The sequence below is a fragment of the Notolabrus celidotus genome, chromosome 9 (genome assembly GCF_009762535.1).
Source record: "Notolabrus celidotus isolate fNotCel1 chromosome 9, fNotCel1.pri, whole genome shotgun sequence".
Taxonomy (NCBI): domain Eukaryota; kingdom Metazoa; phylum Chordata; class Actinopteri; order Labriformes; family Labridae; genus Notolabrus; species Notolabrus celidotus.
The window spans coordinates 27410572-27426035 of NC_048280.1; the positions used below are offsets into that span (position 1 = coordinate 27410572).

Here is a 15464-nt window from a genome sequence, read left to right on the forward strand (position 1 = left end):
CCCAGATTATATGTCTCAGCCTGGAGGAGGTGTCTGTGCTCATTCCTGCGCTAAAGAAAGTCGATCTGGTGGGAAAGAGGCGGGGCCGTGCCTGCAGGCGTCAGGTTTTGTATGGATGCCAACACACACCTTGTCAGGCAGACACCTCTACCACCACCAACCTCCTCCTTTTAGCTAGACACCAAACAAACACCCTCACCCATCTCATTTACCTGACCACACCCGGGCCTCCAGACGCCATAAATACTCTCTCCACGAATCAGGATACATGTATGTTCGGCTGCCAGACAACGTGCAGAAAGTTTTGCCTCAAAATGTCTTATTTTCAGTCTGTCTGTGACACTTTTCAGACTTCATTGGTAAGACTTAACATGACTGACCACAAATTATAGTGCTATTTCAGACACACAGGTAAAAATACTTTCTGGGTTCCTCTGTGGTTAAACTTGGAAAGTAGAGGGAAGAAAAAGGTTATGAAATATTGTTTAGAAGTTTAAACTTTGAAATAAATAAGGACATTAAGACTCACGTTAAATACCTTTGAAAACACATAGTGCAAAGTCAAAGTTTGTTTTCATTTTTTTTTTCGTCTGTCAAGCTTAACAACAGAACATAAGTGAACACTATTCATCTTTGTTTTAGATATACATTTTCTCTCCATGGTTTCTGTTGGATTGATTTAGTACATTTTTAATTTTTAAATAACATTTATCAACTTCACCTAAATTACAATGAAATGGAGATGAAATCTGGGGGGGGGGGGGGGGGGGGGGTCCAGAGGGGTGGCTAGGGTTGGCACAGGCCCCCCTTTGAATCTGATTGGCCATCTCAGGTTACCCAAAAATCCAAAGTATGATTGGCTTGTTTTCCTCAAGGGTGGGTCAATGTTAACACTGACTATGTCGACTCTGATGCAACAGGCTGCGAGTGTCTTTCTTTGCACGTAAATGCAGCCCGTTGTCTTCAATTGCTACTCAAATATTTTTTTTCAGCTGTTTTTCATGGGACGGGTGTGGAAGATGGTAGACTGACTGTTATAAATATAGTTATAGGGAATATTCAGGTATTGAAATATTATAATTAAATATATTTTTGAAAGTCAGTCAGTGTGCTGGAGTTTTCTTGAAACTTTTTAAATACTTTATGTTGGGATGTCAGAAGAAAACTTTCTTCTTAGTCCTTAAAAATAAAGCTTAAATTATTTAAATGTTGCCACAAGTGAAGACATTTTGCACAGGAGTATAACCTCTGTATAAAAAAGATATGTTGAGATTGAAGTAGTCATGATAAGCAAAGACATAGTGGGTAAAAAAAAATGTGTACACATGCTACCTCATGCCCCCCCTGCATAAGTCAGGGCCACCCAGGTCAAGAAAATCTGGACACAACCCTGGGTGAAGCACTGTGACCAAGTAATTTCTAAACATAGTTACAGTTTTTAATGGTTTATCAAAATTATGCTTCACGACAACACAAAAGTCTAGTGCTTATGCTGGAAGTTACCATTTATGCTTGTGACTAGTGAAGGATGTCTGTATTTAGGCTACCTCAGCATAATATTCCTCGAGCGATATGTTCTCAATCAAATTTGGTTACGAATTTTTTTTACAAAAACGTATATGTAAATCCCCGCAAATCTCTGTTTACACTCTAATTTCACATTTTCATAATAACTGCTTTTATAGCACCGTAATATGCAAGCTTTAATCCATGACTTGCCCCGTTAGGCATCAATAAACTGGACATTATGATACAGTTCTTGTTGTAGAGAGAACAGGTTCTTCAGCACAAACTTACAGGCTTTTTTATTTTTGTGATCTGCAGAAAAGAGGCAAAAGGGCAGTAACTGAAAAACACATTGAGTGACAGACTGTGGCCCACACTCACCTCTTATCTCATGTCTGTCCCACAGAGTAGCCAGGGCACTGGGGACCTGTCACACAGACAGCCATCTCACAAACGGGGGCCCAGACTCTCTGTGGAGAGAGACACATCAACAACCAAAGAGCATATCAGCTGCCTTTTTATGTCATTTCTGCACAAAGTCCAGGGTGCTGCGCCAAGTATTCTTCAATAAGTATTTGAATAATTACATATTTTGCTGTTCTGCTCTACACATCCTCAAGAGTGGACAACACCCTGAACCACAGTGGCCACATTTTGAACAAAACAGCAGTTCATCATCTGAACTATTGTTAAGGAGGGCGTGATAACTGTCACAGCAGCAAACAACAGAAAATTAAAATTCCTCATCTGTTTTGAAATCTTTGGTGCGGCAGAGCTAAGCCTGTCTGCTGCGGTAACCCACACACACGTAATGCTGAACTGTCTGAGGTCTGATTTTTATGTACTCGACTGTAGGGAGCACTGCCAGGACAAGAGACATGTCTCCTTCACCTTGCAGATGGACGCTGGCCAGAATGAGATTAATGACTTCCAGTATTACTCTGTCGTAACCCTCCCCTCTGTCCCCTCATGTGCAGTGACAGCCACTCTCCACTAAACTCTCCTCCCTCCATATCATAAATCATCAGTTCATTTGGGAGAAGACAGGGGTGCACAAAAGCAGGCTGATGTCACCACTCCTTGTTTTCTGGAGGCTGAAATAAGCAGAAACATCAACATATGCAATCTCAAGTACCATCACCATTATTGGCGTCACCATCCCAGGACCCCCTCTCATCTAACTGTGCCCAAGAAATGATCCCTGATTGATGACGTGTCTCCTGCTCAGGGTGTCAGAGAGGTGAAGGGCAGGTCGTCCGTCAGCGCTGACAGGAAAAACACGAGGAGGAGATTGATGCTGGTGAGGGCTCAGGGCTTTTCTCAAGAGCTGGAGATGATAATCCTAAACTGGAATAAATCAAACCATCCCTGGTAAACAAGAACACAGAGCAATTCATCTAACAGGCCACCAAGGAGATACACACGGCTCTCATCTTGCTCATATTACTGACTGAGAAAAGATGTTCAGACTGCAGATGATGGGCTTTCTGTCATTTATATCTTCAAGATGTGGAAATGCATCCATTCCCAGAATTAAACAAATGATTCTAGGTGGAGGATACAAACCAAAATACTTAAATGAGCAACAAGCTGTTTTGGAAACCTCAACTTCATATTGTACTTTAAAGGCTATTTTGTAACATTTTGCATAAGGAGAGGGACAGGAAGTTACTTTTTATAAGACAACTGAAATGGACCTAACAAATTCTATCATTAGCAGAAAGGAAAAAACTTCCTTGAAACAGGCAGAAACCTCAAGCAGAACCAGACTCTTGGTGGACAGCCATCTGCTTTGGGCTTGCCGTAAGACAGACAGGCAGAAATAACAAACCATAACCACCCTAACTACAACCAACTTATAACTAATAACAGAGATGAAATGAATAAAAGCAACGGGATGATATGAATGGTAACACCAGTAACAGTAGCAGCGGGAGTCAAGCAAGTCACCTTTTATATACATACATACTGTCTCCCTGCAGTCTATAGCAGCACAACTAGAAGGTGGTCCAAAGCAAGTCTGAGCCAGCACTGACTCTAAGCTTTGTCAAAGATGAAAGTCATGAGCCTAGTTGTAAAAGAAGAGAGGGTGTCTGCCTAAACTGATGGATGATTCCACAGAAGAGGAGCCTGATAATTGAAGGTTCTCACTGCCTCACTACTTTTGGATACTTTCAAGCCTCGTCTTTAGCAGTGTAACTATTCTGAAAGTCGAATCAGTTGTACTAAATTATTGCTTTCATGCAGATTAAGAGAAAAAATGTTCTTTGAAATTAACAAAGATCTAAATAATATTTGGTAACTGTATGTTTTGCTGTAAGATGCCAGAAAAAATTCCATGTATTGTACTGTGTATCAATAAGCATCTTCAATTGTCCCAACACCGGCCTGTATCCATCTACTTCAGATGCAATGATTCTTAAAACATCATATAGACGACAATGACTTGATTCCTGAAGCTTTTCATACCAACCAGTGGCTCATACCCAGATGGCTCAAATTCCAGTAAGCCCAAATCAATGTGCAATCTTATCAGATTGTAGTTTTGGAGCGGACAAAAGAGGACACAGCATTTAATTCCTCTTTCATGTCAGAGATTAAACAGTAATAGTTGTTGACTTCAACATTCCCAGAATTATTACTGCTGACAATAAACACCTTCCAAATCAAAACAAAATGATAGACACACTGAAGCCGCTGTTACACCGGGCAACACCTGATGAACTTTGCTCTGCTAAACTCTTGTTGTGCCATCTGTCAGAAGTGATAACACCCTTCACCTAATAGCATCCCTGCTCCTCGCTCTGCACCATTAGCAGGTTATAAAGCGAGGCCTCTCCTCTCCTTTCTACTCTTCAATAGAGCTCTTCATCATCACCTCAACCATGGCACAGATGATACTCTTTTATTGCTGCCCGTTTCCAGGAGGGGATGATATTTCTCCCAAAACAATACATTCATCTGTTTGTTTTAATCCTGGAAGTGTGTTGATCTGGAGCCTTGTATCTTTGAGGGCCATGGCATGGTGTCTGTGTTAGTGTACTATCCCTGAAGCTTGAATTTACTAAACTGTTAAACTAATTAAGTAACAAGGAGCTTTTCTCTTTATTAACATATAAACTCTTCTCTCCCATCGCTGTAATACAGTCCGCACAGAAGGCTAACTACACTGACTCAAGCTGTAAGAGCCTGCTTTTAAAAAAGGTCGACAGCCAGTCGTGCTGTTGGGCTCATTTTAGCCTGTTGCGTGGAGACTGCAATCCAGGTGACACATCAGCTGATGGCAGGAAGCCAGAGTCGGACACAAGCACCAAGGTTGGTGCGGCTGATGGATGGAAGTGTAGCACCAGCACTTGCCAAGCCATTCCCACGACCATAAATCACATGTTTACTGCCAGCAGTGGCTCTCTGCGCTCGCCAACATTTCTTCTGATGTCAGCAGCACATTATCATATCTAATCAGACCCCAGCAACCTGTGTTTAACGGGGGGGAGATTGAAGTAGCCATCGCTCCATCTCTGCAATCATGATTTACATCAGCAGCATGAAAATCTCTGTATTTATAGAGCTGTTTATGGAGTTGAGTTCAAACTCTGAAAGCCTCAGTGGTTTGTTTTTCAATAGCATTTTATTTAATGTAATCCTTTTACGATGACATACGTGTTCTGAAACCCTTCATCAGAAGTTATATGGCAGCAAATGTAACTCCTGTTAAAGCATTTACAGTAGAAGATAAAGTTCATCACATGGAAGGCATGCACAGTGGAAGTGCATGATGTTGACTGAAGGATGCTAGCGAGCATGGTGTACAACCTGGAATATTTACAGTTGTGACCATCCTTAAAATAAATGAACAATCTTGAATGGAAACAAGACAGATTATCCACACACACATACACACACACACAGTCAGCCGCATACACACGCACACAGTCAGTCAGCCGCATACACAGACACACAGTCAACACGTGTTTTCATAAATCCATTTCTTTAGGTTGTGTCATAAAAAGCACTTACAGTTAAAAAATAGAAAACCCAATATATATTTCTCCATCCATGATTACGCAGTAAATTTAGGGGAAGCAAAAACAAACTGGCCATTTCATCCTCAGCAATTTTTAAGATATTCTCATGTAACAACTGCCCCTACAGACTATTAAAAATAGATAAACAAAAGCATCCTTGTACAAAAGAAATAAATCAATTATGGTAATAAAAATAAGAGTACAATGTAAATATATATTCATATTTATAATTTTCTAACTGTATTTACAAGAAGAGAGTGAATGGAGCACTGCTGGTTAAATTTTTTTCTGGATTTGGTCTGAAATGCAGAACATTTACTGATGAAATAACCGCTAAGGGCAGAAAAACAACAAAACAAACGTAACCTGACACAATCACAGTCAGTCTTTTTCAGATTCTCCTGACTTGAGGAATGCCCAAGTGGAGACAAGAGAGGGAGCTTTTTTCTGACACTGACAAACTGCCGCTCCCATTAATGCAAAGTGCCCCATAAAAACATCGTCACCACCAAGAACCGTGAATCTGCTTGCTTTTTCAGTCCATGTGATCCGACATGTTCTCCGATGTGTCCTCTGAGCTCCTTTCTCACAGAGCACCAGTATTTTTTAGCTTCATCTCTGGGAATGTGGGGAAGAGTCCGACCCCGTGAGGCAGGGAGCAGAGGAAGTGTCAATGTTTGTCTGCATGAAGATGAGGTATCAGCGTTTCTTAATGGCTGCCCCGTTAGAATGAGGAGGGAACTTTGGCAGGCATGGCTCCTCAGCTCCGGCGTCATGGGAGAAGACAGAGTCCTCGCCAGAGGAGCAGGTGGAGCTGCGGGTGTCCGGGTAGCTGGGGGAGTATTGGTCCAGAGGCACAGAGAGCTCCAAATACTCCTGTCGGCAACAAATGGAGAGGAAAAAACATCAACGTCTCACTTCTTAATGAGAGGCAACTGCTACTGTTGAACAATGAAGCTTATGCAGAAGTGCAAAAAACTGTTGTTCCTCTGAGGTCCATTTGAAACTGGCTTCAAAAGCAAGTTAACCCCTTTAGGCCCCATGATAAAATGTCCACTTTCACAGCAGAAGTAAACATGTTTATTGATTTATAATAGAGCTGTCAATCGATTAAAATATCACGCAATTAATCGTATGCTGTCCATAGTTAACTGCCGATCAATCTTAAATTGATCACACATTTTTTTATCTGTTCTAAATGTACCTTAAAAGGGAAAATTTTCAAGTTTTTAATACTCTTATTAACACGGGAGTGGACGAATATGCTTGCTTTATGCAAATGCATGTTTATTATTATTGCAGCAATCCAAAACAATGACAAATACTGTCCAGAACAATCGCCACACAACATCAAAGGTACTGCATGCTCAAAAATATGCTGAAAGGGCATTCTGACCTGAATGTAACATTACTTAGTAATACTACTGTAAGACGAGATTTATTTTGGTCTAAGTATTTGTATCATTGAGTTCTTTAATGAAGTTCGAGACACTTCTATTTCATATATTGCACTGCCTCTTTAAGGTTGCTCAGGGTGATATGGTTTTGAGTTGAAGTGAAGGTGTCACATGAGCTCGATGTGCTGTTGTCCTATGTTGAGGAAGAGTCATTAAAGGCATCACAACACACAGCAGAAGTACAACACAGAGTGATTGAGCTCATGCATCACAACAGCAGACGCATTGTCCATGCGTCTCCGTCACATCGACAGTAAATGCAGATAACTTTGGTCTTGTCCAGAGAACCATCTGGCAGTGCTTTAAAGCTGAACTTGCCATTCAAAACACCCTCTTTATTCATTTCTTCTTGTCATCCACAATATTATGCTACTGCTGTATCGATTCCGGATTTCCCAAACTACGGGGTGGGCCGAGGGTCATACATAGAACATGCGCGCATTAATCACGCGTCAAATAAATTAGTGACGTTAAGGAAAATTTGAACTAACTCGTTATTATCGCGTCAATTTCAAAAGTCCTAATTTAAAACAAACACTTGGGGGTACTCTTCTCAAATCTATCTAATTATATTAAGCCTTAAAGTTTTAGACATGGTCACTTGAGTGACAGGTGGACCCTGTAGGCTGCAGTGTTGTAGTCGAGTCACCATACCTCCAGTCCAAATCAAGTTTGAGTCATCTCAGAAGAATCTGAGCTAAGTCCTCGTTACATGAGTCACCTCTTAAGGCATTTTTTGAAGGAACTGTTGCTGAACAAGAGGGTGTATGATCGCACATTGAGGTAAACACATGTGCTAGACCTTTCTCCAGAGTGAAGACATGCTTCTAGAGGTTGTTTTACACTTCCACTCACAGATACTAATGCAGAGCAGTACCAGTTCAACCAGTAAGATAGTCTTTAAAAACACTTTAAAGCAATATGTAGTGTCACAGAAAATAAAAATATTACTTGTTACTAATACATATGAAGAACCTCTAGGTCACTTGTGTCAATGATGGTGGTGATGGGTTATTGATAATTATTACTAATAATGTTATTATTATTATTTGTTTTTGGATGACGTATTGCAGGCACATGAGAGATTACTTATGTGATTTATAATAGGTTTATTGTGATCTTCTTGGTTTTGTATCTTGCTCATTGTGTGTTCTTGTTTTTCTTATTGTTTTTAAATTTCACCTTGAATTTTTCATTATGTAATGTGGATTGCACAGATTGCATGAGTGGACCCCAGGAAGAGTAGTTGCTAGTCCTGGACCCTGTGGAGGTGGTGGCTGACAGGAGAATCATGGCCAAGCTGTTGTCTCTGATGGAGATTTTTCATTTTTTTATATAAATATTCTTGTACTGTACACCTTCTTGTTTGCTGCTGTAACTCAAAGAATTTCCCCATCGTGGGACGAATAAAGGAGTATCTTATATTATCTTATCTTACCTTGTTAGTAGTTCGTGGGGACCCAAATAAATGAACAAATAAGTAATTAGGGACTTAGACAAATCACAACAACAAAAACAAAACAATACGAGTCATCTTCTGCATCTACTAAATGCAATCAATGCTCAAGGCCAAATTCAGGTCAGAAATCCTGAAAACCAGGACACAAGTCCTGGACTCAAGTACTACAACACTGGCTGGCTGTGTGCTAGACGTCAACAAAGTCATGATGTAATCACTGAACTTATCTTCTTGGCAGTTTTTCTGCTGGTGGGATTTTTTAATTAAAAAACTGGACAAATACCATGTTTTTCTGCATGGTTTATAGCACTAACTGGCAGCCAAAGGAGTCAAGCTTTTTCAGACAGTAAGGGTTACACTGTGCTTAACGGCTAAGAAAGTACTAGGCAATGTCACGGTGGATACATCTTCTACGTTTACAGTCTAAGCTTCTACCGCTTCCTCCTTGACTGATGGGGAGAGGACTCACCTGGTTGGATGTCATGGCCAGGGAGCGATCTAAGTCCTCCACCAGCTGTTTGAATGTTGGTCTGTGAGAGGGGACAGCGTGCCAGCAGTCCCTCATCATCATGTACCTGCAGGGAGCAAGAGATTCACAGCAGAGCAGTCAGGATGGTCATGCCCTTAAACTCCAGTAAATGAATCATGTATTAGAAATGATTGAATTCTGTGGCTGAATCAGATTTAAAGAAGACATCAGAGCATGATGTGCCATTTACCTCACATAACCTTTAAGTTTTTTATTTTATTGGCTGTCACGCAAACAGTGGTGGGGATGATTATTACGTTGCTTAGTGATGATATTTCTAATATACAACAACAGCAGTAATGTAAATATCAATGCCAACTGTTTCAGCCAAGCATGAGACACAGCAGTGACTAAGAAGCAATGAAGTGCTTCATAGATCATCTTTCAAATTCAGCTTCAATTTATATGATTTTCTCATTGAAGTTGGTATCTTTGAATATTTTCTCCAGTAAATCAAAGTTCAAAACAGTGTTTCAAGCCACACTTATTTAATGGCTTTTATAGATATAAGCAACATCTGGGTCTGGTTCTGAGCAGAAACCAAACACTTTACTTTTATCCTCTTAAATATGGCAGAATATCTGCATCAAACTGGGACAAACATTTTGAGACACTTTGCATTATATTTGCAAGACTATGAGAAAAACATGCTGGAAAATCATCCTTAAAGTCATTCTTATCCTTTCTCTGCTCTGATCACAACTAATGATCTAGCTTTATCAGAACTTCGGGGTTGTTCAGATCCTGAAGTTAAAGTTCCAAAATTCCTCATTTTGTTTTCTTTACAAAATCAGAAAGTTACAAAACACGTTTGATTTCACGTGAGCAGTGTCTCCTTACAGTTCATGAGTGCACGTTGAGGGCTTGTCCATGCGGTGTCCTTCCTTCAGCAGCTTAAACAGCTCCTCCACAGGCACACCAGGATATGGAGAGCCTCCAAGAGTGAAGATCTCCAAAGTAGCACCCCAAATGACCAGCTGCAGACGGAGACAGGGACAGAGAGAGGCGTCAAGATTTTCTGCACGACTAGGCAAGGCAAGGCAGCTTTATTTGTATAGCACATTTCATACACGAGGGCAACTCAATGTGCTTTACACTAAAAGATTAAAAGCATTGGTAACATTCAGGCAAGCATAAAAGAGCACAATTAAAATGATAAATATAATAAACAGAAAATAAAAGGAAAATTAGAAATATATTAAGAATTACATTAAAATTTGTATTTAAAGGGAGTTAAAATAAGCTATGATAGGAAGGCAAACGCTCTCCTCACATTTCATCATGACTGGATTGGAGAAGTAATGATTTGTGACACTCACACATCGCTTTGGTGCGTGTATATCCGGTCAAAAAGAGCCTCGGGAGCCATCCACTTGACTGGTAAACGACCCTATTGAAGAGAAATGCAAGAAATATGCAGATTGTGAAATATATAAAAGTGCTACTCATCCGCATAAACTGAATACATAAACAAAACAGCTCTATTCATCAACATAAAATAAACAAATGAGAGGTCATAAAGAGCTGAAAAGGGCTGAAGACAACAAGCTGTTGTGACAAAGTAATTCAAGACTGATAAAGCTACTCACATTGGTGGTTTTCTTATAGTAATCAATGTGGTGGATATCTCTAGCCAGGCCAAAGTCAGCAATCTTCATCACGTTGTCCTCTGTAACCAGAACATTACGAGCTGCAAGATCTCTGTGGATGCACTGCAGGAATAAAGGGACATTACTTAGATTGAACCCAGACATCAGTGTAAATGTTTACTGTCATTATATACATGTGTTCCGACTCTGTAAAACAAAAATATCAGTCCTGAAAATGGCTATTTGTAGTTTAACTTTACCTTTTTGGAAGCTAAATACTCCATGCCGCGGGCCACTTGGTAAGCACAGGACACCAGGTCTTTGATGGACATGTTTTCCACAGGTACCTGGTCCGGGTTGTAGCAGTACTCCATGCCTGGTGGGCGCCTAGCTCGCAGGTACTCCCGCAAGTTTCCTTTGGATGCGTACTCTACTATCACGTACAGAGGACCTGAAGAGAAAGGGAAGAAATACAAATATAAATCTTTAAAGAGGGCAACGCAATGAAATGAAGTGATACCAATTCAGATAGAGACACAGAGGTTATTTGTTGAATTGAAATAATCCTACAATCCTTGAAATTGCAGGCCCGTAAAAAACCTGTATCTATAAGCTAAGGACATAAATACTTCATATCAGTGGTTAAAGGTTCAAGTGAGATAAGATTCAGTTGGTAAATAAATTGGAGTAGACAAAGAGCCTTGTGTTTCAGTGTGGAGACAGCAGAGCGATGTGCACAGCGGGTCATGAAGGGTTAGTTTCTTTAGTTTTTGGTCAGGGATGATTGGGCAGAAATGGCAGCAGCTGTGGTCGATTCAAACAGAGAGCTCGGAAGCCGGTGTCAGAAACGTTTAATCATGCGCTTTCACACTTGTCTCAAAGTAAGGTTCACGGTTTGTCTGAGGGACAACAGTGTGTGGATGTGTGTGTGAGTGTTTAGGTTGGTCTAAAGAGGCCATGGACGGTCAGTAGAAGACCACAGTCTGTCTGGTCTTACCATCCTGTGTGCAGGCTCCCAGCAGATTAATGATGTTCTTGTGCTTCCCAATGATCTTCATCATCTCCATCTCTGAAATCAGGTCTGACAGGTCTTTCTCTGTGGCGTCAGCTGGAGAGGAAAGGAAAGAAACGGGGTAATTAGTGGATGTTATGTTGTTAAAAGGTCCACAAAGGCCTCACGATAACAACCTTAGGACCCAACTTTGCAGTTCCTGCCGAGTTTGTCTGGCGTTTGTCTTGGAGAATGCTCCCTTGGAAAGGCACTTAAAGTACTAGACAATAAATGCTACTTTCCCCCCATCCTCACTCCTCGGTGCACTTTAATGAACACTGTTTTATATGGGATGGTCAAGGGTTCTCATAAATTTTTACTCTGCTCTCCTATTTGCACAGTGGCTGGGATCCAATGGCAGATGTCTCTTAGTATGTCTTCATTATGGCTGTGGTGTTATAAGTTCTCTGGTCTCTGGAGTCTGGACGTCAGGCTTCTGTAAAACCGATTGCCAAACTCTGAGCAACTTTCCTCTATACAAGTCCTTGACTAAGTCCCAGCAGATCTAGGTCTAGAACACACACTTATTAGGGAAAATGAACAACAACTACATTTCAACATTTTGACTGCCACTTTAGTCACACGGTTTGGCTTCTCTTTGTCGAGGCCCAGCGCCTCTCCCATCACCACCTGACCAAAGCAGCCTTCACCCAGCGGCTTCCCAAGAACAAGTCTGAAAGGAGGACAAGATGCAGGAGATATTAACAGTTACTGTAACAACTAATCTGTTTCATTTCAAGGTTGCCCTTTCATTTATATCTTTGCAGTCAGGGCCCTGTCACTCTGGACTGACCTGCCGCAGGAGATCAGGCAAGCCACATCCTTGTCCTCTTTTAATTATCTTTTAAAAACACACTTTTTAAAATGTTCTTTTGTTTCTTAACTCATCACTGACTTTTTAATTTCTGCATGGCTTTATTATTGTTTTTACTTAACTCATTTTAGCTCTCCTTACCTCTGTCATGTGCTTTTGTGTTTTGACTCGCTTTGTCTTGCACTCTGTAAAGCACTTTGTAAACATGTTTTAAAAGGTGCTATATAAATAAAATGTATTATCATTGTTGTTGTTGTTATTATTATTATCATCATTATTATTATTATTATTATTATTATAATTATTATTATATCAAATCTGTGTTGCATGACTGTTAGACTTTCTAAATGTTTCTTCAGAATGCTGCTCTGTACAGCCCAGGCATTTAGTGCTGAAACTTACTATCAGCTTTTTGTGTAGGATTTTAAGAGACCTCCTCTTTCCTTTGGCATATGGCTTCTGTCCATCAGACTAAATATTTGACAATGCTAACCTTTCTTTCAGATGGTCACCTTTCTGAACACAGGTATTTTTTACGATTGTAACCAGGGCATACCTGTCTCGAGGAAGCTCCCAGCGTGGATCTTGTGGAAGTTCATACTCAGACACCCCCGACAGCATCGGGGATCCGCTGGATGAAATACGGGAGGGACGAACCAGCATCACTCCAGAGTGGATGGAGGAGCTAGAGTCAACAGACACCTGCAATAAAAGACACTAACATTACTCCCCACATAGTGGAACAGTCACCAGCAGTAAGAGCTTATTTAGTAAAGATGACTACAAGAGAATACAAACTACAGAGGATTCATGTGTTTGATACCCCTGAGACATTCCTGGATTCAACACTTACCTGACGCCCAAGACCTCAAGGTAAGTGCTAAAGTGAACCTGAAATCTCTTTGAATGCATGCTTCATATTTTTGTTAGCATAAACATTAACAATGTATACTTTTTACAAAAGAGCCAAACACCTCAAAAGCCTTAAGATATATTAAAATAATGATTTATAGCATGCAGAGAGAGAAGAGATGAAAGGTGTAAATATTCCAAACCCCCTATCTACTTTCTGTTACCTGTCTGCGCAATGGGATGCTTTTGGCCAACTTGTGGACAGCCAGCTGGCTGTTGAAGTCGCTCTTCTTCGAGGAGGTGCGAATCTTAACGATGATTACAATGGCGATCATGACGGCGATGAAAAAGAAGCCCACGCAGTAGATGACAACCTCCAGGTAGGTGTGGTTGGCTGGGGGATAGTGTGGGACAGCTAGATGGATGGACGGGGCAAGGAGGGTTTGGGTCAACTGTCATTAATGAAATCGCAGATGGTCTGACATCCAACAATGCCAAAGAAAGCATGCTTTACACACACAGCAACACAAATAACACACAGCAAACACACAAACTCACACAAACACACAGCAGCCCTGTCTAAAAACCAGAGCCTCTGACACAGACACATGAAGCTGACACTTGTGTTGTAGCACAGTGTTCAAGGTTTTCACTCTTCATTTCTATGTTAATATGAAAAGTGTCAGTGTCACTGGATTTAAAAACCCTTTACAACAGAAATACACAGGACCAACTCCTACGATAAAAAATAAACTACAAACAGTTTGTCAACAGATACCTGAGTTAAAAAGTGCTCAAAGGATCTGATTTTTATACAAGGCATCAACACTTCACACCCACTCCAGTTATCAAATAATCTCACATTACAACGCTACATAACAGGCAGCATACAACAAAGCATTTTCTATGTACATATTATAGTTTAACTGCTTGACTTAACAATAAATTATCAAGTTTTCACTTTATTTGTGATGCAATATTAAACAGGATGTGTGTTGGTGCTGGTAAACAATGCTTTAACATATTTAACAAGTGCTATGTTAGAGAAAAAAAACTCTTGAAGCGGTCAAATTCAGATCTTGTTTTTTTCCTCCCTTGTAGTGAAAACACCAATGTTTATTCATACCAGTACTAGGGATGTAATGGAAACTGTAGTTATGAAAAACAGTCTGGTACAAACCTTGGCACGGGATGGGGCTTTCTGCACAGGAGCTACACTCAAGAAGTCTCTTCTGAATACATTTATACAATTTAAGAAATGAAAGATGCAGTTGTTTTAAACTGTTTTGTAGACTTTGTAGGAGGCTTAATGTTTATTCTGAGATCTGCCTGTATGGCAATGCTAAAAATCAACTATATGGGCACCGCTACAAAATTCTTATGAAAGATACTATGCCCCACTATCATATACATTTTTTTCTACAAACATTTTTGTTTCTTAAACAAGGCGCAGCTTCACTTGTAAAACAACTTATACTAGTTGGCCTTTTGCTTTAACAGAACTTGATTAAAATAAGTTTAGCATGTAAACCACAGAACATTTAACCAAACTATAGCCCTTGAAAAATGAAGTAGTACATTGAATTGCATTATGTCTGTTGGAGATTATCAGATACAACTATTCTGTACTGAAGTCTTAATGCAGAACACTGCATCCCAAACCAAGGGTGCGCCATACTGACTGTAGTGAACCATTACACCCCTAACCAACACCAGCAGCACAAGCGAGCTGCGCTTGTGTGAAGAGGCTGACTGACAAGCTGCTTGATAATTGGACAAATGCCCATTCCAACCCTCAGGAATGAGACACATCCACCACAGAGAGCCAATTATCAGAGCCAGCCGCTGTGCTCACAGCAGGAAATGACATCAGGGATACATGTCATTTGCAGCGCTTGTCAAAGAAAATCAGCTTTACACCAAATCAAATACAAACACCGGTTAAAGAGCAGAATGGTGGAGGGAGTTCAAAGTGAAATCTGATCAGAGCTGCCAAAAAACCTGTCTATAAATGAAAACTTCGACCAGGCTGAGACCACTCAGTGCGCTTCTTTTAAAAACTGCTTTCCCCTCTTTGGTCTGAATATGTGTTGTGAAGCACAGAAGGCCCAGGATGCATCACATCCTTGGTCCAATGCAGCATTCAGCTGCTAAACAGGCTCTAATATCACTGTCTGAATTT

The 15464-nt window shown here is 40.5% G+C and overlaps 1 protein-coding gene across 1 annotated transcript in view; it reads right to left on the bottom strand.

Moving 5' to 3' along the window:
• Positions 1 to 5115: 5115 nt before the first annotated feature.
• fgfr1a (fibroblast growth factor receptor 1a) overlaps positions 5116 to 15464 on the bottom strand; it is a 30776-nt gene continuing 20427 nt past the window's right edge. The window contains 11 exon segments of the mRNA XM_034691723.1: positions 5116 to 6407; positions 8917 to 9022; positions 9817 to 9928; positions 9931 to 9953; positions 10296 to 10366; positions 10566 to 10688; positions 10826 to 11016; positions 11563 to 11673; positions 12168 to 12289; positions 12987 to 13132; positions 13507 to 13697. Of these exon segments, the coding sequence (XP_034547614.1) occupies positions 6231 to 6407; positions 8917 to 9022; positions 9817 to 9928; positions 9931 to 9953; positions 10296 to 10366; positions 10566 to 10688; positions 10826 to 11016; positions 11563 to 11673; positions 12168 to 12289; positions 12987 to 13132; positions 13507 to 13697 (1373 nt within the window). The 3' untranslated portion in view covers positions 5116 to 6230.